General features: G+C 42.4%; 3 protein-coding genes and 1 long non-coding RNA gene across 7 annotated transcripts in view; 1 reads left to right on the plus strand and 3 right to left on the minus strand.

The window, feature by feature from the left end:
* Nucleotides 1-8: 8 nt before the first annotated feature.
* Nucleotides 9-4,031, minus strand: LOC118418890. 4 transcript variants are annotated; one of them, XR_004831554.1, is made up of 4 exons: nt 3,027-4,031; nt 2,704-2,841; nt 1,362-1,495; nt 9-970 (listed from the first exon to the last, which is right to left on the minus strand). It is a non-coding gene; the product is annotated as an uncharacterized LOC118418890 (long non-coding RNA). The 4 variants fall into 4 exon arrangements; XR_004831555.1 differs by having other exon boundaries at nt 2,704-2,817; nt 3,027-4,030; XR_004831553.1 differs by having other exon boundaries at nt 2,704-2,820; nt 3,027-4,030.
* Nucleotides 4,032-4,334: 303 nt separating this feature from the next.
* Nucleotides 4,335-13,247, minus strand: LOC118420045. The gene is made up of 10 exons (XM_035826751.1): nt 11,933-13,247; nt 10,662-10,691; nt 9,748-9,938; nt 8,651-8,782; nt 7,519-7,745; nt 7,123-7,178; nt 6,128-6,269; nt 5,420-5,568; nt 4,829-5,077; nt 4,335-4,702 (listed from the first exon to the last, which is right to left on the minus strand). Exons 1-10 carry the CDS (start codon nt 13,245-13,247, stop codon nt 4,344-4,346), a joined length of 2,850 nt encoding a protein of 949 aa, XP_035682644.1. The 3' UTR covers nt 4,335-4,343.
* Nucleotides 13,248-15,082: 1,835 nt separating this feature from the next.
* LOC118419156 (caspase-3-like) lies at nt 15,083-20,452 on the minus strand. Its single transcript, XM_035825467.1, has 7 exons — nt 20,214-20,452; nt 18,985-19,103; nt 18,062-18,232; nt 17,275-17,491; nt 16,792-16,938; nt 15,531-15,640; nt 15,083-15,376 (listed from the first exon to the last, which is right to left on the minus strand). The coding sequence occupies exons 1-7, from the start codon at nt 20,275-20,277 to the stop codon at nt 15,251-15,253; spliced, it is 954 nt and encodes a 317-aa protein (XP_035681360.1). The 5' UTR covers nt 20,278-20,452; the 3' UTR covers nt 15,083-15,250.
* Nucleotides 20,453-20,694: 242 nt separating this feature from the next.
* The window catches only part of LOC118419157 (emopamil-binding protein-like), a 71,863-nt gene continuing 70,687 nt past the window's right edge, over nt 20,695-21,870 (plus strand). The window contains exon 1 of the mRNA XM_035825468.1: nt 20,695-21,317. Coding sequence (XP_035681361.1) covers nt 21,173-21,317 — 145 coding nt within the window. The 5' untranslated portion in view covers nt 20,695-21,172. The remainder of the gene's footprint in view (nt 21,318-21,870) is intronic.

Genomic DNA, 21,870 nt, shown 5'->3' on the forward strand with positions numbered 1-21,870 from the left:
GTGATGCTTACTTGAAGTTCATCTGTGTTGGTAGAAGTCATTCTTGAAATAGTCAGAACTGTAATTTCCAACACCAAAATTGGACTCACCCAAATTTTCTAATAACTGTGGATGCTGACAAACACAGAGTGCCTCACACTCAGCCTTCTCCAGCCCCTTTATAACCAGTAACAAGTCCTGTATGTAATTCTTCACCCAACATGATGTACACACAAGGACCCCTACCCCTACACATGGTACCCTACAGGATGCACACACACTGGCCGACTTGTTACTGCAACAACACAAATTGTACACCAAAGGTTTTGGAAGGAAAAATCACAGTGAAACAGCATGTGATGGTCTGTGTGTGCGCTTCCTGCAGGTCACCATGTGTAGGGGTCTGTATGTGTACATCTTGTGGATGAACAATTAAATACAGGTCATATTACTGATCATAGGGGGGTGAAGAAGACATGGAGAGGCTGTGGGTGTGCGGGTCCTTTACTGTGGCTTTCTTTTAAGTTTTACATTTGTGTAAATGTGACACTTTTACTTATAAGTTCCAATGTCACTTCTGTGCCTACAAGTACTGGGACAATTTAGCCATTCCTTGTATACCAGCACACACTAAATGCGACAAATTCAGACCTCCCCCACTATGCCACATAAATTGTAATCCCATAGTCACAGCTATTTCCCAGCAAAAAGGATAAGATTTGGATTCATTGACATGAGACAGCCTCTTTCAAAATTCCCATCCAATGTCTCTCAGACCTTTCCTCTACCCCTATTCTGACATTGGCTGCATGAAAGCAATCCCACTATCCTTACATGTGGTTTCTTTGAGTCTTTGTATGCATTTACAACATGAATGTGGTCCTCTGTCGGCAAATTTACAAGAATTTAAAACTTGAGATAAACGGAATTCTATTTGACTTCTCCACTGCATCTATCATCATAGTACCAGCTCCCAATTCTGTGGGCACTCCTAGGGAGAATGAAGCAGACATAAGTCAGCTGCCAGCTTCTTACAGTCTGTGGATGGAAGGTTTAATGGAAAAAAGTAGGAAAATCCTCAGGTTTGTGGATAGATACATTGAGAAACAGCCAGTACTGATTCACAGATTGAGTTTATTTTGATTATAGTTCAACTGAAAACATTTATGCTATTAACTTACTTCATTAAAAAATACTGCCATATTGTTGCTATGGAGAACAGAACATGTTTCTCTCTATGTAAATCAGTACATTTTCTCTGCTGATGGGAAATTAGCATAAAACACAAATATTCAAGTGTCAATAGTTATCTGCAACAAATTGATATGCACCATGTACATGTAAAAGCAACATTTCTAAAACATTAATGTCAAGAACTGTACCTTGGAAGCGTGTATCCTGGGTTCATCCACCCCTCCTGTCCCTCAGGACTGATGCACACTGCCCTTAGCCAGAAGTGGTTCTCATAAGAGCCTCTCACACACATATGGGTTGTGGTGACTGAAGAAGTCATAACCTGTGTTAAAAAAGTTCTCAATTGATTTTTTACTGGCCCCAAGTCCAATCTTTTGTGTGAACAAAACTGGGTGTTTACAGATGTCAATGCCTGATGCACTGCTTTTCTGTTGCTTTATTTCTTTGTTTATTACCTCCATGAAAAAATGGAGGTATAGTTTTGGGTGTGTCTGTGTGTCTGTGTGTCCGCATATTTGTGGACATCATAACTTGAGAACCTCTTGATGGACTACGATATTTGGTATGTGGGTAGGGGTTGGGAAGACGGTCAAGGTCAATTTTGTGCCCCCTGGTGTGTGACCTTGGTACTGCAGTGCAACTTCCGGTTTTGCTATCTCGGTGTTCTGAACATGCTATGGTCAAGATTTTTAAGTACTAGATAGCTCTTGTGCTCAGGAAAAAATGACATAAGTTTGGGCCCACTAGCGTCTAGTTTTGGGATAGCAGGGGCATTTTTGTCAAAAACTTCTGACGAGGATAACTCAAGAAGGAAACAACGGATTTTCATGATTTTTAGTATGTAGGTACCTTAGACATTGTTGTACAAGATAAAATATTAATTATGCAAAATAGGAGTACATTTGCATAATTAATGAGAATATTCTATGATAGCAGTTTTTTCAATGTATCTCTTGTCCCGTATGTGATATGGTCGTGACATTTAGGGGGTTGATAGATTTTAGCGTCATGACAAAGTGGGGCAAGTTTCAGTCCCCTAACATTCAATTGTGGAACTGCAGGGGCATTTTTGTCAAGACACTCCAAAGAGGATAACTGCAGGAAGGAACGGCGGATTGCCTGCATTTTAGGTATGCAGGTAGCTTAGGCAAATATGTTTATAATGATATGCATTTTATGCAAATAAGGACTTAATTTGCAGAATTAATGAGGAAATTGTACAATTCCATTGTTTGCAATAACTGGACTTCGATAAATGTAACACTTGTTAATTATAATCGGTGGAACATATGCAGATATCAAATATGCAAATGAAGAACTTATTTGCATAATTTATGCAAAAAATTACAAAAAAAAACTTAATGATTAATGATTTGAATTGGGAATTTTACTTGTGACATGTGTACTGTACATTATTCAATGATGAACAACACCATGGATAAATCATGTTAATGTTAAGTCATTTGCATGAAATTAACAAAAGCTCTAAATATTCATGGAGGTATGAGGTCGCCGAACTCTAGTTCTCACCTGTTTCTGTAAAGCTGTTCAAGCAACTCTTGCATTCATGTCAGCAGTGTCTGTCTAGCTGTTGACACTGGTCAATGCATCTCGGTCACAGGGTCCTCCGGTTAGGGGGTCCCCCTGCTTCTCCAAAGGACAGTGATACTATCAGACAGATGTTTACACCAGTATACGATTTAGCAAAGTGCAATAGAGATGGACTCCAGACCAACAACAAAACACTTCTGTACAATGAAATCAAATACTTTTTAGGAATCATAGATAAAATTTATGCTACATATGAATTCCTTTGAGCATAACTCATTAAACCAGGTCAACCATTTTCTCACCAGGTCCACAGGTGTGGCTGTCCTCTTAATGTTTATCACAAAACATACTGACGGAAGGAGTGGCCTGCTCCTCTCCTGGACATACTGACGGAAGGAGTCCTGCTCCTCTCCTGGACATACTGACGGAAGGAGTCCTGCTCCTATCCTGGACATACTGACGAAAGGAGTCCTGCTCCTCTCCTGGGCTTACTGACGGAAGGAGTCCTGCTCCTTTCCTGGGCTTACTGACGGAAGGAGTCCTGCTCCTCTCCTTGACTTACTGACAGAAGGAGTCCTGCTCCTCTCCTGGACATACTGACGGAAGGAGTCCTGCTCCTCTCCTGGACATACTGACGGAAGGAGTCCTGCTCCTCTCCTGGACATACTGACGGAAGGAGTCCTGCTCCTATCCTGGACATACTGACGAAAGGAGTCCTGCTCCTCTCCTGGGCTTACTGACGAAAGGAGTCCTGCTCCTCTCCTGGGCTTACTGATGGAAGGAGTCCTGCTCCTCTCCTGGGCTTACTGACGGAAGGAGTCCTGCTCCTCTCCTGGACATACTGACGGAAGGAGTCCTGCACCTCTCCTGGGCTTACTGACGGAAGGAGTCCTGCTCCTCACCTGGACATACTGACGGAAGGAGTCCTGCTCCTCTCCTGGACATACTGACGGAAGGAGTCCTGCTCCTCTCCTGGGCTTACTGACGGAAGGAGTCCTGCTCCTCTCCTGGGCTTACTGACGGAAGGAGTCCTGCTCCTCTCCTGGACATACTGACGGAAGGAGTCCTGCTCCTCTCCTGGGCTTACTGACAGAAGGAGTCCTGCTCCTCTCTTGGACTTACTGACGGAAGGAGTCCTGCTCCTCTCCTGGGCTTAGTGACGGAAGGAGTCCTGCTCCTCTCCTGGACATACTGACGGAAGGAGTCCTGCTCCTCTCCTGGGCTTACTGACGGAAGGAGTCCTGCTCCTCTCCTGGACGTTCTGATGGATGGAGGCCTGCTCCTTGAGTCATGTCCCATTATTTTTGTCCCTCTGCTGTACATTTTTTGCTGAAAGAAAAATGTGGCAAAGTTGTTATAAATGTCTCATTCCTCTGAAGCTGAATTTAAATGTATTACCAACTGCTACAAGATGTCATCTTAGTTAAAGTGCATGAAAAATCTATACCCATATCATCTATTATCATATTACCCTTTTCAAAGATTAAAAAAACAGTTGGCAGATTCTTCTAGTACTTGAATATAATAATACACTTAAATTTATATGCTTTTTTTAAAGATTAAATTAACTAAAACGCTAATAGCAAAACATTCCTACCATGTCCCCCCTTATCCATGGTTCAGTCCCCCCTATAATGACAGGTGACAATGGGCTGTTCCTGCAGGGATGCTGCTGTGTCTGCCCTCCATGTCACCACTGCTTCCCTCCCCTCCTGATGTTCTGTCCTCCATGTCACCACTGCTTCCCTCCTCTCCTGATGTTCTGTCCTCCATGTCACCACTGTTTCCCTCCTGACTCCTGATGTTCTGTCCTCCATGTAACCACTGTTTCCCTCCTCTCCTGATGTTCTGTCCTCCATGTCACCACTGTTTCCCTCCTCTCCTGATGTTCTGTCCTCCATGTAACCACTGTTTCCCTCCTCTCCTGATGTTCTGTCCTCCATGTCACCACTGTTTCCCTCCTCTCCTGATGTTCTGTCCTCCATGTAACCACTGTTTCCCTCCTCTCCTGATGTTCTGTCCTCCATGTGCCCACTTTTCCCCTCCTCTCCTGGTGTTCTGTCCTCTATGTCACCACTGTTTCCCTCCTCTCCTGATGTTCTACCTCCAGAAGTCTGCTCCTCAGTGACCAGGCCCGTAAGGAGCAACCTAATCCTCCTTATCTTGTCCGGGTTCTTTTCTTTCTCCAGCCGGACTGTCAGGACTTTCTTTCTGTGAGCCAAGCAGGCCTCGTCGATCTCATGTGGGGCAGTTTTCTCTCCATTCAGGAGCCAGGGAGATTTTTGGACTGTCTTTAGCTTTGGCCGCCTGTTCCCTTCCTCATTAGTAAGGGCGTGGATCAACTTGACGAGATCTGAAATGTATCAAATACAATATGCATCAAGCTAAGGTTTTCAAATACTTAGTTATACATATAAAAGTGATGGATGTTGAGTAACTGCATGTCACTGAGCAGTCAGGCAGCAATGACTATTAGTAACTGCAGTAAACATAGCAAATCAGTTCATTTATACGTTAAACCATATCAGAACACAGATTAGTCACATCATAAAGTTCATATTCATGCAGGAGGGACATTATCATGTTCATTTGTCATATATAAGTACATAATCTAACATACATGTTGGACATTACTCCAATGGACTTTGGACTGACTCAAAAGAACAGACTAGTGAGAGTTGTTTGGTTATCTAACCTGATGAGACAAACTCCTGGCAGATGGGGGGCCGGCCCCGCCATCGGTACATTTGTTTGAGAACTGCTTTAGCCTGCACATCATTGGCCTCCTTGTATGGCACGTTATAGATACGGCGGCCTACTCCCATGTGATGCAAAAGGGTCCCTCTGATGCAACAAAAGATGGTAGTACTCATTGTAAGTTATTGTCATACCTCAAGTTTTATATGTTCATACTGGTGATTGCCACTGTGTTTGTTGTACATATACTGCATGTATATGTTCACACTTCAAGTTAAGATGCATGTTCACATGATTGGGATGCCTACTGGTAATTCAGATGTTCACTGTAGGGATTGCTACAAACACATCACAGAAAATGAGGCTTGGCATGACTATAAGTGCACCTTTACATAGTTCATCTCAACCAGAATAAGATGGTGATTACCACAGACTAAGATTGTGTTAATCATTTGATATTCTTTATATTGGAAACTGATATTGGACATCAAATCTCCATGTTCCAACCATGTCTTTTGGATGATCTGAATGCAGCTGTTCTATTTTACATCCTTCCCCCCACAATAGCGGATAGGAGTCCTCTGGAGCAGGACTCTTCTGGTCAGAAATTTCCTATCTGTGGAAGATCTGTTGTTCTAGCCTTTTATAGCTTCAAGCAATCTCCAAAGAAAGATACCAGTAATGATGATTGCTGAATTGTACTTACAAGGCGTACAGGTCTCCCTGCTTAGGTGAATATTTGTGTCCTCGGATCGCCTCAGGACAGATATTAGGGTGAGTTCCTACGCACTCTCGTAGGACCTTGAAGTGACCAAGAGGTCGTCGGTACTTGATGGCTAACCCGAAATCTGTTGAAAGAAAAGAGTTGAAAAGTTAATCTTAATGAGTCAAAGTAACCATTCTTTCTCAATGTTCTTGCTGATCTCTGAATGTAATACAAATATCATGATGGTTGGAAAGTTGCAAATTTGCACAAAGAAAATACAGTACGATTCAGCTTGATTATATATATAAAGGGACAAAAAAGGTGTTCTGAAATGTACACATAATTGAATCTATTGCTTGCATCTATCAAGTCGGACTCGTGATGTAAATCGTTACCCTTTAAACACAATGCCAGCCATCACAAGGTTGTGATGCAATGGTCCATCAAAACAAAATTATTGATGTCTATCATAAAGATTGCACAAACATACAGCCTGATATTTCAAAGAGGCTTTTAGCTTTATAATTCTAAAGTGGCAATCTATGTTTTATCTATAAACTGGGAGTCAAGCCTAACTGTCTTTTCCCCCTCTGCCACCATCTGTTCAATATGGTCACTTTAAGAGGTTCCCTCACATGTAGATCTTTTTCATCTGTTTCTTTTTTTTTTAACCTCTCTGACAAGAAAAACAGTTACTACCCCTAATGATTTATCAAAGAAAGGTAATCATGTTACCAAATATTTTTCCCTTATTAAGCAAGTATAAAGTGGCCATTCCATGATCCATGATTGGTAAAATTTGAGATAAAATGCATGGACAATGAAGCATTTTAAATTTCCAATGACATCTGACTATTCTAGACACACACTTTTCAAATAAACTTTCCTTGCTTTGACTGGTTTGGGATGCTTTCCTCACTGTATAGTAGAATCTGTCCAAGTTTTATCTGTATCCTAAGCTGAGCTTATCCTAAAATCCCTACACCTACACTCACCACATATCTTTGCATTGCGGAACCTATCCAGCAGAATGTTTTCGAGCTTGAGGTCACTACATCAGAGGAAGGAAAAGCTGCTTCTTCAACAAAAGTAAAGTAAACAAAAGAGGCTATCTCTGGCTAATGTCTGGCATAAGAAATGATAAAAAGAATCATCAAAAGTCTACAAAGTAACAAAATTCTACATCTAAGGCAATAAAGTCACTGATGCTGACAAATAAAAACTAAGACAAAATGAAACCAATAAAAAGCAACTAATCAGTTCTAAAAGCTTTTCTTATGATTTTATTACATTCCCGTTTTCTAATTTTCCAGTTATAGAAGGAAGGCTGGTCTACTTGACATGTGTTGGAAGGTCTACCACATTTATGTTAAACACCATTCCCTACTTACCGGTGGTAGATCCCCTTGTGGTGAAGATACTTGACCCCACTGATGATTTGGCAGAAGAAGTTACGTGCGACGCTCTCAGGCAGTCCAGTTGTGCAGGTGCACTGGAGCCAGTTCTCACAGCAGCACGGCTTGTTCTCCTCAACAAAATAGCACAAGTCGCCGCCTTCCGCTTTGGGGCACACCAGGATGGTGATTATATCATTCACCCAGGTTTCATACAGATTCAGCTGTAATAAACAAAAAAGGAATTAAAAAACCATCAATACAGTCCATTTCAACTCTTTTGGTCTTGTCCTAGGTGCTGATATCTACACTGTTGTGACAAATTTAACTTGCTGTATGTAAGAACTGTAAACTATGTATGTTTTTATTCATGTCAAATGAACTATCCACTTAAACAGCAATACTCTCAGAGATCATTTGTTTTAAAGTGCAATCACGTGCTAGAAATTGATTGTGTATGTTAATTATATTAAGTAAGCAGAGATTTTAATGTACAACAAGTCACAATTCAGCCCCTGGCTGCCAGTACCATTTTTGATTGATTGATTGATTGATTGAAGAACATTGTCCTGTGATACGATTGTAAAGCGTCATCATGTTATTGCAACAATTCAGCCAACAGGCTGTCACTGTGAGACACTTTTTATCTTTCATCAAATTGACCTTTGAAAAAGAATGTTGGCATTCATATGTCTTGATGAGTAATAAAATCACAACAGTGAAGTTTGGTTGTCTCCTGCAAGGCACTGATTCTTCATGGAACATCACTTCATAACAAGGCAAACAAGTTTACCTTCAAACTGTTCTTAGAGATTATACACAGTTTTACTCCACTTTGAATACCGTTGCAAAATAATGCTGGAAGTAAACTCAATAAATTCATATAATATCATATAACCCTTTTCTTGTACAGAATGCATATGATAATAGGTGGTAATGTTGAAGGATATTTAGTGGAAGACCTTTAACTACCAATTTGTGCAAATCTGTTTCCTTTACCATTATCAGTTATTTGGTTCAAAGTGTCCAACAAAAATGAACATATTGGCAATTGTCTACAATTTGCTCTTATCGGTTTTACAAAGACTGGACATACATGTAGAGAAGACACAAATACAGAAGAACTTACCACATTAGGGTGCGGTTTGTCTCTGGTCTTGTTGAGAACCATCAGCTCAGCCTGGATGGTCGACACCTGTGATTCGTCAATCACTGTCTTTCCGTTGATGCGGCTCGCATATTGTATTACTTTAAAAGCAATCTGGAAGGGAGAGACATAGTTATAGCATCCTCCTACACACCGTCCCCAACAGCTAGCTAACTTGCCTATTGGGGCCCTGGTGGCAGTTACTGTGCAGTTACTGTGAGCGTCGCCACAAACCAGCTGTCAACCAATCAGAGAATAGGCCTTTCTTGGGCTTTCTGTTTACGAAAGCCATCTCGCAAAGGCTGCTGGGAAGCTATCAGCCAATCATGTTACATCTTACATAGCTCCATCCTCCTACGCCTAAGACCCAACAGCTGACTGCCCATATAAGGGTAAGCTCATTAATATTTATAAGCAGAGCGGTCAGTAACTGATCTGAGTGCACCAGACAGCAGAGGTGACCACAAGGAGTTTTGACACGACTGTGGTCCCTCTGCGTAAGAGAATGAGTTACAGTCATAGAACTACATGTGAACATTTCTTCCTATATGTAATACAAATAAATCAAGCAACTAAATTAATTCTTTAAAGGGAGTGTTATTTTCAAATAGATTATAACCAATAAATTCACAATCAGCAACTTTTATGCATATTTCATGTAGGTGTGTTTTTTTTTATTACTCGGAAAACCCATGCAGACCCTACCCATGTATTTCCTCTACGTACATGTATAGACACTTCCTTCATTGCAAACATTTTCAGCATAGTAAAGTTATAAGGTTTTCAATCGGGGGAGTTCCAAAGTGCAGATTTCCAAAAAAGTGAGTGAGCATAAGTGAGGGGCGATGTGCACACCAAGATTGCCAATTGTTCACAAGATATCAAACAACACATAAGAAGACAATGTTTTAACATCATTATCACATATATCATCACACACATCATAGGAAAATCACGGCAAAGAAACATTTTGAAACCCCTGCATTACACAATGTATTATGAATCCACAGTTCCTAAAATACATCAAATAAAGCAATACTGATAACCTGTAGATTGTGTTGCTTCATACTTGTACTCACCTTGTTGTGGCCGTTATGTATGGCCGAGTCCATCACCTCCTTGTGCCGCAGGAGATGCTTCGAGCCAACAGCGCCGAAAAGCACAGATCCGTACCCTCCTCTGAGGTACCCCTCACACAGGTTCAGCCTGTAGCCCTTATCCTGGGCTGCAGCCATCAGGTCACCTAGCATCCATGCAGGGATCCCGCCCTCTACATAACAAGGAACAAGATGTCATCAACATTATATATAATATCACACTGTGTCAGCATCCATGCAGGGATTCTGCCCTCTATATAACAACACATTTCACACTGTGCTAGCATCCATGCAGGGGTGACTTTCTCTACATAACAACACATTTCACACTGTGCTAGCATCCATGCAGGGATGACTTTCTCTACATAACAACACATTTCACACTGTGCTAGCATCCATGCAGGGATGACTTCCTCTACACAACACACAACAAGGAACAAGATGTCATCAACATTACATATAATGTCACACTATGTTAGCATCCATGTATGGAAGTTCCCTCCCTCTACACAGCAACACACAACAAGGAACAAGTGATATCACACTGTGTTACTCTGTAGCTGTAATTTAGTAAAGCCAAAAGGCATTGTTTTACCACAACTTCACAACATTCAGTCATTATGACTATGTTTATTATTTCATTAGTTATTAGACTACACTACTATGTCAATCCATAAGCATGTCATGTGATAATGTTAGCTACATTTATCTGTTTTTACCTCAATATAATTCTGTCTTGTATCGAAATGATTTCTCAAGTATTCAGTTACTCCACTCTTACTATCAGATGTCATGTAGGACAAGTAGTTAACATTCTGTATATGCATCACACTTAACAAACAGTAAGAGAACTTCAAGTTGATCAGTGTAATCTTAGATTATAAAGTTGTACTTACTCTTCACTGGTGGATTGTCAGTGGGGAGTCCTATAAAGAATAAAATGATGCTGTTACTATGCATGATGTGGTTACAAATTAACCTTCTCATTGCTGTCCAACTCTGTAACCAATAGTGAATGGGGTGCCAAATTGCTACTTAGTGTGCTTAAGGTTAAATTGCTTGCAGAGAGGTTTTATTCTTCCCTTTCATCCGGCAACCATCCCATTTCAAACACAGTTTGATACATGTATGAAAATGTTATGACAAAAAGTTTGCAAGTTAATGGTGGAATTCCTAATCAAGTAAAACCTGTGCAGGAGACATTCATTCAGTTAATGGCAACACAGAATTAGAGATTTAATTTAGCTAGGGCCCATGACATCATTCCCTTAATACCAATAATTAAAAGTAATTAGTGCCTTAGATATAAACAACAATATGATATTGCAATCAGCGCAACATGGATGCTTATAAAACATTTTGATGTATACACTTCATCATGACAGTTCAAATCTTACTAAAAATGTCCAACACTACATATACTTATAAAAATTTTGATTATCTTTGTATATGGCAGTATTCGCATTGATATGAACTTATAGTGACCTTGGCGGCCTCCAGTAAAGTTGCGCTTGAAAAAAAAAAACATGTGTCAAAACATAGCAGAGGACCTTAAATACAACACCGATGTACTAGTATCACTGATGAGAACCATTACATTAATCTTATTTTCCATCCCATTACATTGAATAATCTGGCTTCTTTTATTACGAACACAATACATTTATTGCTGGCTGAAAAGTTGATATTGACAATAAACAAAATAGATTTTTTAAATAAATGCTATCTTCCTATTCCTATCATAATTTGTATATCATAACCTTACCCAAAATAATGGCTGTATTATCCAATCTTGATTGCATATCATAACACTTCTCCTTGTTGTTTATCAGTGAAGGTGACATTTGTAAGCAAATATATAATGTTTACCGTCACATGTTGTAGTCTTACACTGACTACTGCCATGTTATTCTTACTCCAACACATTTATGTTTAGTGACATGAACCCCTCCAGCTCTGTGATAAGACATTTGCTACATTATGTAACTGAACACCACAGGATGTCTGCTACTTTACCGGTAACCATGGTGACAGCTGTTGGTCCAGGCCGTTGACCTTATTTGTTGTTAAGAGAAGAAGAAACAGAGCAAAAACAATACTAGTATGTTTACCTGCCGTGAATGTAAACAAAATTGCCTTCCGTGAAGGTTAACATGAAAATCCTTACCTGCAGAGGCGGAGGACTTGTGACTAAACGTGTCGGTGTCTGAGCCTGTCCAGGAGTAGAGCGAGCCCGCAGTACTCATGGATGTTACCCACGTCAGGGAGGACGCACGGGAGGACGACAAGGTGGAGCTCTCTGTTTCCCCCGGTAGCAGGTAGGATGACACGGTGGGAGCGACTGGTACCAACGCTTGCAGGTTGGATGACACAGTGGGAGCGACTGGTACCAACGCTTGCAGGTAGGATGACACGGTGGGAGCGACTGGTACCACCGCTTGCAGGTAGGATGACACGGTCTGAGCGACTGGTACCAACGCTTGCAGGTTGGATGCCACGGTGGGAGCGACTGGTACCAACGCTTGCAGGTTGGATGACACGGTGGAAGCGACTGGTACCACCGCTTGCAGGTAGGATGACACGGTCTGAGCGACTGGTACCAACGCTTGCAGGTTGGATGCCACAGTGGGAGCGACTGGTACCAACGCTTGCTGGTTGGATGACACGGTGGAAGCGACTTGTACCAACACTTGCAGGTAGGATGACACAGTGGGAGCGACTGGTACCAACGCTTGCTGGTTGGATGACACGGTGGGAGCGACTGGTACCAACGCTTGCAGGTTGGATGACACGGTGGAAGCGACTTGTACCAACACTTGCAGGTAGGATGACACAGTGGGAGCGACTGGTACCAACGCTTGCTGGTTGGATGACACGGTGGGAGCGACTGGTACCAACGCTTGCAGGTAGGAGGACTCGGTCGGGGTGACTGGTGCCTGCGGGTGCAGGTAGGATGACATGGTGAGGGTGACTGATGCCTGCGGGTGCAGGTAGGATGACATGGTGAGGGTGACTGATGCCTGCCGGTGCCGGTAGGATGACACGGTGGGAGCGACTGGTACCAACGCTTGCTGGTTGGATGACACGGTGGGAGCGACTTGTGCCTCCAGGTGCAGGGAGTCCTCCTGTCCGGCAGGTGGCAGCTCAGGCAGGTCGGTCTGTGCGTTCATGTCCAGCTCGGGACTGATGTCGTCTCCACGATCTAACTGTGCCTGGGGTGGTGGGGCCTTCTGGAAGGGGAGGTGGGCAACTACGCAGCGTACGTCTTCTCCCTTGTCTGTATAAAACAGCCACGTTGAGAACTGTTTATAAGATGCCCACTTCCTCAACTCACGATCCTTGAAGCCTTTCTTCGCCGTTAGATGGAATTTAGGCTTGAAGAACGCCCACTCTGTGAAGTAATGGCCGGAGCGCCACAGCCGGCTTTTGGAGTGCCCATTTGGGTCTACCAAATACACGTATTTACCTTTTGACATATCCATTTTACGCAGTGAAAAATTATACGTCTTCACTACTGTTCGAGGATTTCTGTCAACTTGCTAACGTTCTATGCCGTCGCTATGCTTCTATTGTTCCATTGTTCCATTGTTCGCCTGGCTTCGTGATTGGTCAGAAGTTTCGGCGCTCTCGTCCTCGGAGCACTCTCTACAGTATTCTGGACACAAGAGCTAATGTTCGGTTGCCTGCAACCATTTGATGTAACGTTGATATCTGGGGTAGAATAGATTATTTACCTCCAAGTATTTGCGTTACCATGAGACAGGCAGACGATTTTATAATGGCTATCATACCATAGAATTTTTGTTCTATATTGTCCTATGGTATGGATGTAATGTTCAGCACCAGGGACAGATCTGTCGGTATAACGTTAGATATAACGTTTATGTTCAATGAAAGGTCTGCCGGTGTTGTTTGTAATGTTCAGGGACAGATCTGTCCGTATAGATGTCCATACAGCCCCGGCAGCTGCCTGGTTATTCAATGTTAAGCACCAAGGACTGTCGGTGTGGATGTAATGTTCAGAATCACGGACAGTTCTAGCTGTGTGAATGTAATGTTCAGAACCACGGACAGGTCTGTCGGTGTGGATGTAATATTCAGCACCAGGGACAGGTCTATCGGTGTGGATGTACTGTTCAGGGACAGGTCTGTCGGTGTGGATGTAACAGCACCAGGGGCGTATCTGTCCGTATGTATGAATGTTCAGCACCAGGCCAAGTCTTTTCCGCACCAGATGGTGCATCTCAGTTTTAATAGTCCTTACACATGTTAGGTGTCCTCTATCAGCTTTTCTTGCCAGACTGAATTTTACAAACTTCAGTGCTCCATCATGGAAAAAATGAAACACTAGAAAGACAGCATTTGCAGACAAATACATTATGTTTGCCTTCGTGTTATCTACGTCATCGACCTGCTTTTCAAACATACTGCTGCTAGCTCTGTTTAGTCTAAGAGAAACACATTCATATAATGTTACATATAGCAGCCCTTCAGCTCTGCCTGACACTATTGTAGGAATGCTACATTATGTAATCCAACACCACATGTTATCAGCTACAGTTCCAGTATTCCCATGGTGACAGCCGTCTGGTACAGGTCATTGACCTTATTTGTTTCAAGAAGAGGAAGAAACTGAGCAAAGCAACATGCTTCCCTTCCGTGTACGCAACAGTTGCCATATGAACTTGGATGACATTAAAATTTATGATAACTTCTTTGTTGATTTTAGAACCAACAAAATACAACATGAGCAAGCTCAAATGGGCAAGTCGGTGTCTCTTCAATGTCAGATTCACCTGCTCCAGAAAATAACACCTTCATCGATAAAGCGATAGTATCTTCTCTCTCCCCTTTCTCCCACTTCGTAAATGCGGTGGCCATTGCATGGATCAAAAACGACTTCTATTAACCGGCTGCAGTACTGCAACATTACGGCGGCAGGGTGCTGCAATAATACAATAAACCGCTAGATGTCACCACGCCATTGCCCACAATTCACCTGCTATCAACTTCATAAAACGTAATTTGTTCTTCAGGTTGCGAATAAATGTCTTGAAGTCTCAGTAGAAAGCTTTATTTGCAAGGCAACATGTACTGCGTGGTAATTGTCAACTTAAAGACTACATGATTTGGATAGTGAAAGTTTTCTAGTTCGTATTACGAAAAGTTGTTCTTGTGGGGTGACTGTACAGCTACTTCACCTTTACAGAGGGGTCCTTTCCGTTAACAAGGCTGTTTGCCTCTGGTCATTTACAGCACTGGCGTTTAAAACATAGCTTTCAAACACTGACAACTAGACATGAAAGAAAGAGAATCATTGAAGACAAACTGTGATCACTTTATTGAATGTTTTAGACAGGCATCAGTAGCAACTGAAACATTAATTCAAAAAGTGCAAAAGTAATTATCTTTGAATGTCAATGATTATTCATAACTGCATCTCGTTATGACTTTAACATTTTGCAAATGTCCTATTCTAGAGCGTCTACCTGGCATACTCAGGGAAGAAAAAAAGTTTCTTGGTCAGCATGTTTACGGGTGCGGGCACCTGTTTCCTCTGGGTCAGCTTTCCACCTTGTGATTCGAAGGATAGCGCCACCTTTTGATTCACCTGCAAACGTCAGGAAAGAAAACAATGTCTCTCCGTTTCTCGTTCTTTTTACCGGCCAGATGCCGAGAATAGAAACAAAGCGAATAAAGCAAATTGTTGATATTTCCTGTGCAGAATTTACAGGATGATTATCAAAATATCCCTTCAAACTTACTCTTGTCATGAGAGAGCACAGGTCCTCCCTGGCGGCGTGCTCAGAGAAAACGTCGATCAGTGATTGGACAAACCAGCTGCCACGTTGGGAGTTCCGCCATGACGTGTAACCTGCAGGAGAGGGGGGGGGGGGCTATCATGATCAATGATTGTCATGCAAAGGTCATATCATTCGTTTGTAATTTATTGAACCACTTCAATTAATATTATTCCGCTGTTTCGAACATACTAGTATTCCATTCGCCGATGTTCGTTGATGACATAGCAACCGGTTGCAACACGTGCTGTTATATGGGAATAGACAAAAATCCCATGTTGGGGAGGCATTCCTTGTATGGAACTAGGGCTGGGTACCGGTACAGAAAATTCAGGTCCAGGTCCGGTTCAGGTCCAAAGGATCAGGTCCAGGTCCGGACCTGAACCTGGACCTGATTCAGTATGACTCATACCAATGGTCCATTTCACTACAAAGAAATCTGTTTGGTGGAGTATAAGACTTAAACTGGCGTCTTAAAATCCTACAACGCTAACTGCACCTGTACGATTGACTGTAAAACTTGGTAGAAATGGTTATAAACTCTACTCTACTTCACTCTTGTTATTTTCTTCCACCTGCAAGCGCCAAAACGTGTGAATGCCTGATCAAATAATATGTTAATTTTCTAACCGGTCCAACATCCGGTCCACCTAATTTTTTCAGGTCCGGTTTTTCTGGACCGGTCCAATAAGAAAAACCGGTTTTGTACCGGTACGCTGTACCGATACCCAGCCCTATATGGAACAGAATATGAAACTGTGTGGACAGCCTTTCAGTGAAAATGTGACCCGAGAATATCAGCACATTTCCCTACACATATATCAGCACCACGGACGGATCAATGGGTGCAAATGAGTACTTGGCTTCTGTTAGGGCCGTACCTATGATATTAAGCCGGTAATGGAGGTCACATGTTTTAGGAGAGCCATACCTCAAGCATATAAGATACCATGCCACACTTATCGAAAAGAGTAAGGTCCTTCGAATTCCCGGTGTGAATGGATCAAACCTTACATCCTAGTCTCCGGTTTGATATCGTTAAAAGGTTACAAACCTAAAAAGGTTATGTCCATCCTTCGACTTATGTGGTAAATTTCAATCATCCCTCGACTAATATGGTAAATTTCAATCATCCCTCGACCAATGTCGTAAATTTCAATGAGAAAAACGCTGTAAGTGTTTAACTCTCAAGTGACAAAGTGAGATAGAGTTGTTGTCACTTTACCTGGAACGGTAGAGAAGGCGAGGTAGATGTCACAGATGCTGGGCATGTTGCTCGGTACAAAGTAGTTCCTCTGCCTGTTTGCTTCTGTGACCTGGTAGCTGAACGGCAGCAAGAGCGGAAATTCATCCGCTCCACTGTCTGTCATATCTGAAAAAGTAACGGTGAATCATAAAATTTCCACAATGGTGAAAGTCAACACTGAAAGTGGGCTGAAAATGAGAAGCTACCTTCGGTTAGGACGTTCTCTCGGAAAGGACGCAAGCGGAGGCCGTGACGTTAGCTTGTTCATATATATAACTTACACAACTGGCGTGTCACCACGTACCGGCTATGCGATGCACACAAAACTGTAAACTCCCGAAAATGATTTCACCGGGTTGGTAGAACATAGAATATTTGAGTTTTGTTTTCACAACCAGCAAAGGAAAAAATCCACTGGATGTGGAAAAGAAAACTCCAATGTCTCAAACATGTCCTAATCACCTCCTCTGCATGCCTCCATGAAGAAGAGTTTGGGTTTGTTGATGAGCGCCTTGCAGTGCTGCCCGTCGAAGGGCTGGAGGGTGGCGCTGTAGCTGACGGGTTTGCCGTCCGTTCCGAAGATGGCCTCGGCGTTTCCGTGACTAAGCAGGACCACGGCACAGCAGTCGTAGTCCGAGTGATCCAGGAGAGAGAACTTTCTCAGTTCGGACATAATTTCCTAAAGAAAATTAAGTGGAATCAAGTTCATACTTTCCCGGACTACAGAAGTTTAGAAGTAACCTTAACGTGTTACTCCCGCCAAGCAGCTACACAGTAGCCCAAAACTAACTTAAACAACACAAAAACAAACATTAGTGACCACCACCTCCTTAACGTTACCATACAAAGGCACCCTATAACCATCTTGCCAGAGCCTTCAACTGATGAAGCTGACATGTAACCCGAAAAACGCTACACTCCAAGCAGAGGTTGGGCGTTTTATTGTGACATTTTTCAGGCGTTTTTATTGGGCTTTCTATTTTGAGCCGTTTTTTATGTCTCGTGGTCTTACTCTCTGCTTGGAGAGAAGAAAAACGCTTACATTCCCATGGTGATCACGTCATTTTTGTTATGAACATTCCAACGCGTTCGTACCAGTGTGTCCGTACCTGCTAAATGCGTTCTAATGTGGGCACGTCAGCGCAAAATGGGTTCTTAGATCGCGTTCGACAGATAATTCATGGTGAAGATGTTCTACAAAACGCAGACGACAGTAACAACAGACAGAAACACAGAAACGCCCGCTCACCTCAGCCGTGAGATCCCTGTGCACCACAGTGGTAAACCGCAGCGCCTTGAGAAGATGCTCCATGTTGCGGGAGTCACAGTCCGAGCCGTGGCGAACCTTCATGGTGTCGAAGTGCTTGTTGTTGAGGATGAAGGCAAGACCGCGAGGCTCCGACTTCATCCTGTACCAAAGCTTCATGCGAAACAAAATAAGTACAATGTTTACTGCAGATGTCGGATGACAGTTTTTTGATTGGGCACTCAATCGATGTGGCGATAGTAGAGAGAGGCTGCATATTCTTCTAACTGTGCAGTTTCTCGTCATTTCGTCATAAAGAGAAAGGGTAACGTTAGCAGGTAACGTGTAGCCTCTTTTGGAAGAACAACATATCGGTTTTGAAATAGTCTATACGTCCGGGGGAAAATGATCGTAAGTTGCAGCTGTATAATGAGATGCAATTCAAACCTTTTTTTCCCAAACCTCTCTAGATAATTTCACACACATCCCTTTCACTTTACTTATTCCACCAGGTAACATACAGCTCAGGTCAATATTGACCTGTTTTTCAGCTAGTCTTGTGATTTACATGTTTATGATATATCATGTCATGTCATAGAGCTGTTGACAAGAAGTCCACTATTTGACAAACATAAACCGAAATGGGTGGTCTTTTGTGCAGCTGCATGTAACACTTTTTAAACCCCATCTGCTCTTCTTTCAGCAGTACTGAAAAGATTGCAGCCTAAATGGTTTTCAATTATCATTACTACCAAGTTGTGTTGTCCTTTAGTTCCCGAAGAGTACACACCGATCATAAAACAACCTTTTCCCCAATAAAATCTTCTTTACATCTGGTTCATTTCTCACCACTCAATACACACTCAGTGCAAACAAAGTTGAAATATTCATAATGTAAAAGCAATGAAAAGAAAAGAATGTGTTACCTGGTCTCTGCGAGCTGCGAACAAACATGACCACAGCGACGGTTTCTTGATAACGACTTTCCGGAGAGTTCGTCTGTACAGGGTAGAAGGCGTCTGGCTCTCGGATTCAGTCTGGGCGTCTGGTAGGCCAAAAATAAACATTAAGATCTATAGGGAGTTTAAATTCAACATATGATTTGCTCAGTCATCATTCTCCCTTATACAATGCTTCTGGGGTGTGCCTGTAGCTCAACTGGTAGCAGCCTCACAGTTGGGCCCCTGGTCCCAATTGGTTAATAACTGAGAGACACCGGTTCACTTGGTTAGAGCTTTACCCGTCTTTAGTAATACCTTCTGTAAAAATAAATCCTGCTACAGAAACAGCAAGGGCACTTTCTGCTCTACGTACCACAAGGCACTACAAGGGTCTGAACCACCGAACGAACGGACGGACGAACAATAAGATTGTTTTCTCCCAGAAGTAGCTAGATAGAAGTTTGCATGACTATTTTACCCGAGGACAAAGCTTTGATTGCTTTTACCTTACTGTTTAAACGTTTAATTTGCTACGATGAAAGAAATCAAGTTCCACACTAAATACATGATGATTTTAATCGGATGTCACCGTCTATTTCTCGCTACAGCATTAGTTTTATTTTTTTAGACAAAATGTGACTGCCTGAAGGCGTACAGTGTTTGCCATAGCCACAAAACTCATCAATATCAAACGCAACGAGAGGAAAAAAGGCATGAATCGCGTTGCAGAACTCTTTTTCCAACGCACGAATGTACGGCCTATGATAACACAAAGAGAAGAATCACATTCTGTGACGTCATGTTCTGGAATAGACCCTACACGCAGCTTGTCATTTTTTTCGATAATCTTTCAAGGAAGAAAGGGTAAAATCACATTGATATCGGCGTGTCTGGACATACGAATGAATAGATATTATTGTGTTACCATCAGTCAGAGTTTTGAAAGGTGCAGGCTAACAAAACCATCATAAAAATTCAAAACAACAACAGCGATGTCGTGTTTAACACTAAATAATACTAAATGTTTCAAGGAACAAAGTCGATCTTTTGAGATGGTGTTGCTCACCTACTGGACGTTGAATGGTTTAGATCTATATAACAACAGTAGAATTGTGGCCTTGAAAAGGTGGCCTCTAACAAGAAACAGATGTTCCGCCATACCTTTCACTGTATTTGGAGAATCTTAATAAATGAATAAATGTTGATAACCTTACCTTTATTTCCCAAAGAAGATGGCAGAGGAGGAAGGCGTCGTGTTAATCTTTGTCGAGCGTCCATTTTGAGACAACTAAAGGTGGATTGGTCAGAGAGCCTTTTTCCCGAGCCGTTCACGTCGTCCTCTGTGTGTTATGAGACAATTAGGGGCAGTGATAGCCTCGCATATGCTGGGTTATTGGCTAGGACACACTGCACTGACTGGAGGGTAAGCTTAAATGATTGGCGGCTATACATGACGTAGTGAGAGAAGATACAGCTTAAACAGGTTAACGTTGCCGTCAAAAGGGTAATCCTCTTAGATTTTTAAGCCTATACGGCTGTAGGTATGATTGGGGATTTTCTGATCGAAATTGACAGAGATGTATTGAATTCTGAGTGAGATTTGCTGTAGTACTCGTAGGTGTATTAACGTTACTAACGTTAGTACGTTTTGTGTTCAGTTTACGTATGTAACCTCTATGCCGTCATTGTACCGAGGAAAAGTAGATTGAAGGATCATCACCTCATCTGGGAGAACATATTATGGAATTTCTGGAAGTGATCGTATCTGTGAAGATTATTGAGAGCTAACGTTAGTGACGTGCCATCCTGCGTTTATTTTGACAAGCTAACCCTAGGGAGGAGTCTCAAGCCCCGCCCTTACGTTGAATGTTTCTAGCTCCTGTTTGAAATAGGATAATAATAACGTTATATGACGCTATCTAGCACCTTTTTCACATCTCATGAATTGTTACACATTAAAACAAGATATCTTTACATCTAATGGTTTCACGTAGGCATGCAAGTGTGCGTTTTGTGTTTAACTTGGCTGTGGTGTTGACAAAAATCGATAGGCGGCGCTCTTGACATGTGATGTAGTGTTTGTTGTCCCCCACAACTCCTTGCGCGGGATTTTCATAATCAGTAAACCAGCCAAACTTTTGGCCGACCTTTGCTCCAAGAAAAAAGAAGAACCATGGCGGAGGAAAAGACTCCCCTTCCAGGATGGGTGAAGGCTTGGCTGGTCAGCACGGCGGTCATACAGACCTGGGACGCCTCCTTCATTTGGCTGAGGCCGCACACGTTCCCAGGAGGGGCCCTGGAACTGTACTGGAAACCTTGTGAGTTTTTGAGGGGCCGGGTTGAAAAAATATAATTTCAAGATTTATGAAACTGAGAAGGTTTGAACAAAGAGGTTACATGAAAAGACTCTTTTGTATAATAGAAGTCAAGGGATCGAACCGGCAAATCAGTGTAAATTATAAATGAGAGACAAATCAGTTGTTGACCACCCCTAACAAACAGGCCACTGCCCCCCACCCCACCCTGCTGTGGGATAAGGTGGTTCACGGTTTAAACTACGCGTGCGCGTTGTGACTTATCATGGTCAAAGTTGAGGCAAAGACAAAGCTGGACATGTTTAAACCATGTTACAACCATAAAGTATTTACAAGTCGAAGGCCTGCACCTTTGACCTAATGTGGCGTGGGTTACCATCCATTGTAGTAACGGCTAAATTCGGGATGGCCCGACAACGCTTCACGTTAAATTAGAAAAGGCCGGCAACGCTTTACGCTTAATTCAAGAAGCCTGGATTTTTGCTAAATTCAGATAGGCCAGCGATGCTTTAAGCTAAATTCTGAAAGGCTGGCAACACTCCGCAAAGACGACAAA

This window comes from Branchiostoma floridae, chromosome 7 (assembly GCF_000003815.2).
Source record: "Branchiostoma floridae strain S238N-H82 chromosome 7, Bfl_VNyyK, whole genome shotgun sequence".
Taxonomy (NCBI): domain Eukaryota; kingdom Metazoa; phylum Chordata; class Leptocardii; order Amphioxiformes; family Branchiostomatidae; genus Branchiostoma; species Branchiostoma floridae.

Bases quoted from the DNA above. Each gene is read 5' to 3' on its own strand.
- LOC118420045 (XM_035826751.1), bottom strand. From the start codon at position 13,247: ATGGATATGTCAAAAGGTAAATACGTGTATTTGGTAGACCCAAATGGG. The intron at 7,746-8,650 runs GTAAGTTCTTCT...TGTTTATTACAG, and splicing joins ACAAACCGCACCCTAATGTG to CTGAATCTGTATGAAACCTG. The intron at 7,179-7,518 runs GTAAGTAGGGAA...CCTCTGATGTAG, and splicing joins CACAAGGGGATCTACCACCG to TGACCTCAAGCTCGAAAACA.
- LOC118419156 (XM_035825467.1), bottom strand. From the start codon at position 20,277: ATGGACGCTCGACAAAGATTAACACGACGCCTTCCTCCTCTGCCATCT. The intron at 18,233-18,984 runs GTAACACATTCT...TTTCGCATGAAG, and splicing joins TCGCAGCTCGCAGAGACCAG to CTTTGGTACAGGATGAAGTC. The intron at 15,641-16,791 runs GTAAAGTGACAA...CCTCTCCTGCAG, and splicing joins CGCCTTCTCTACCGTTCCAG to GTTACACGTCATGGCGGAAC.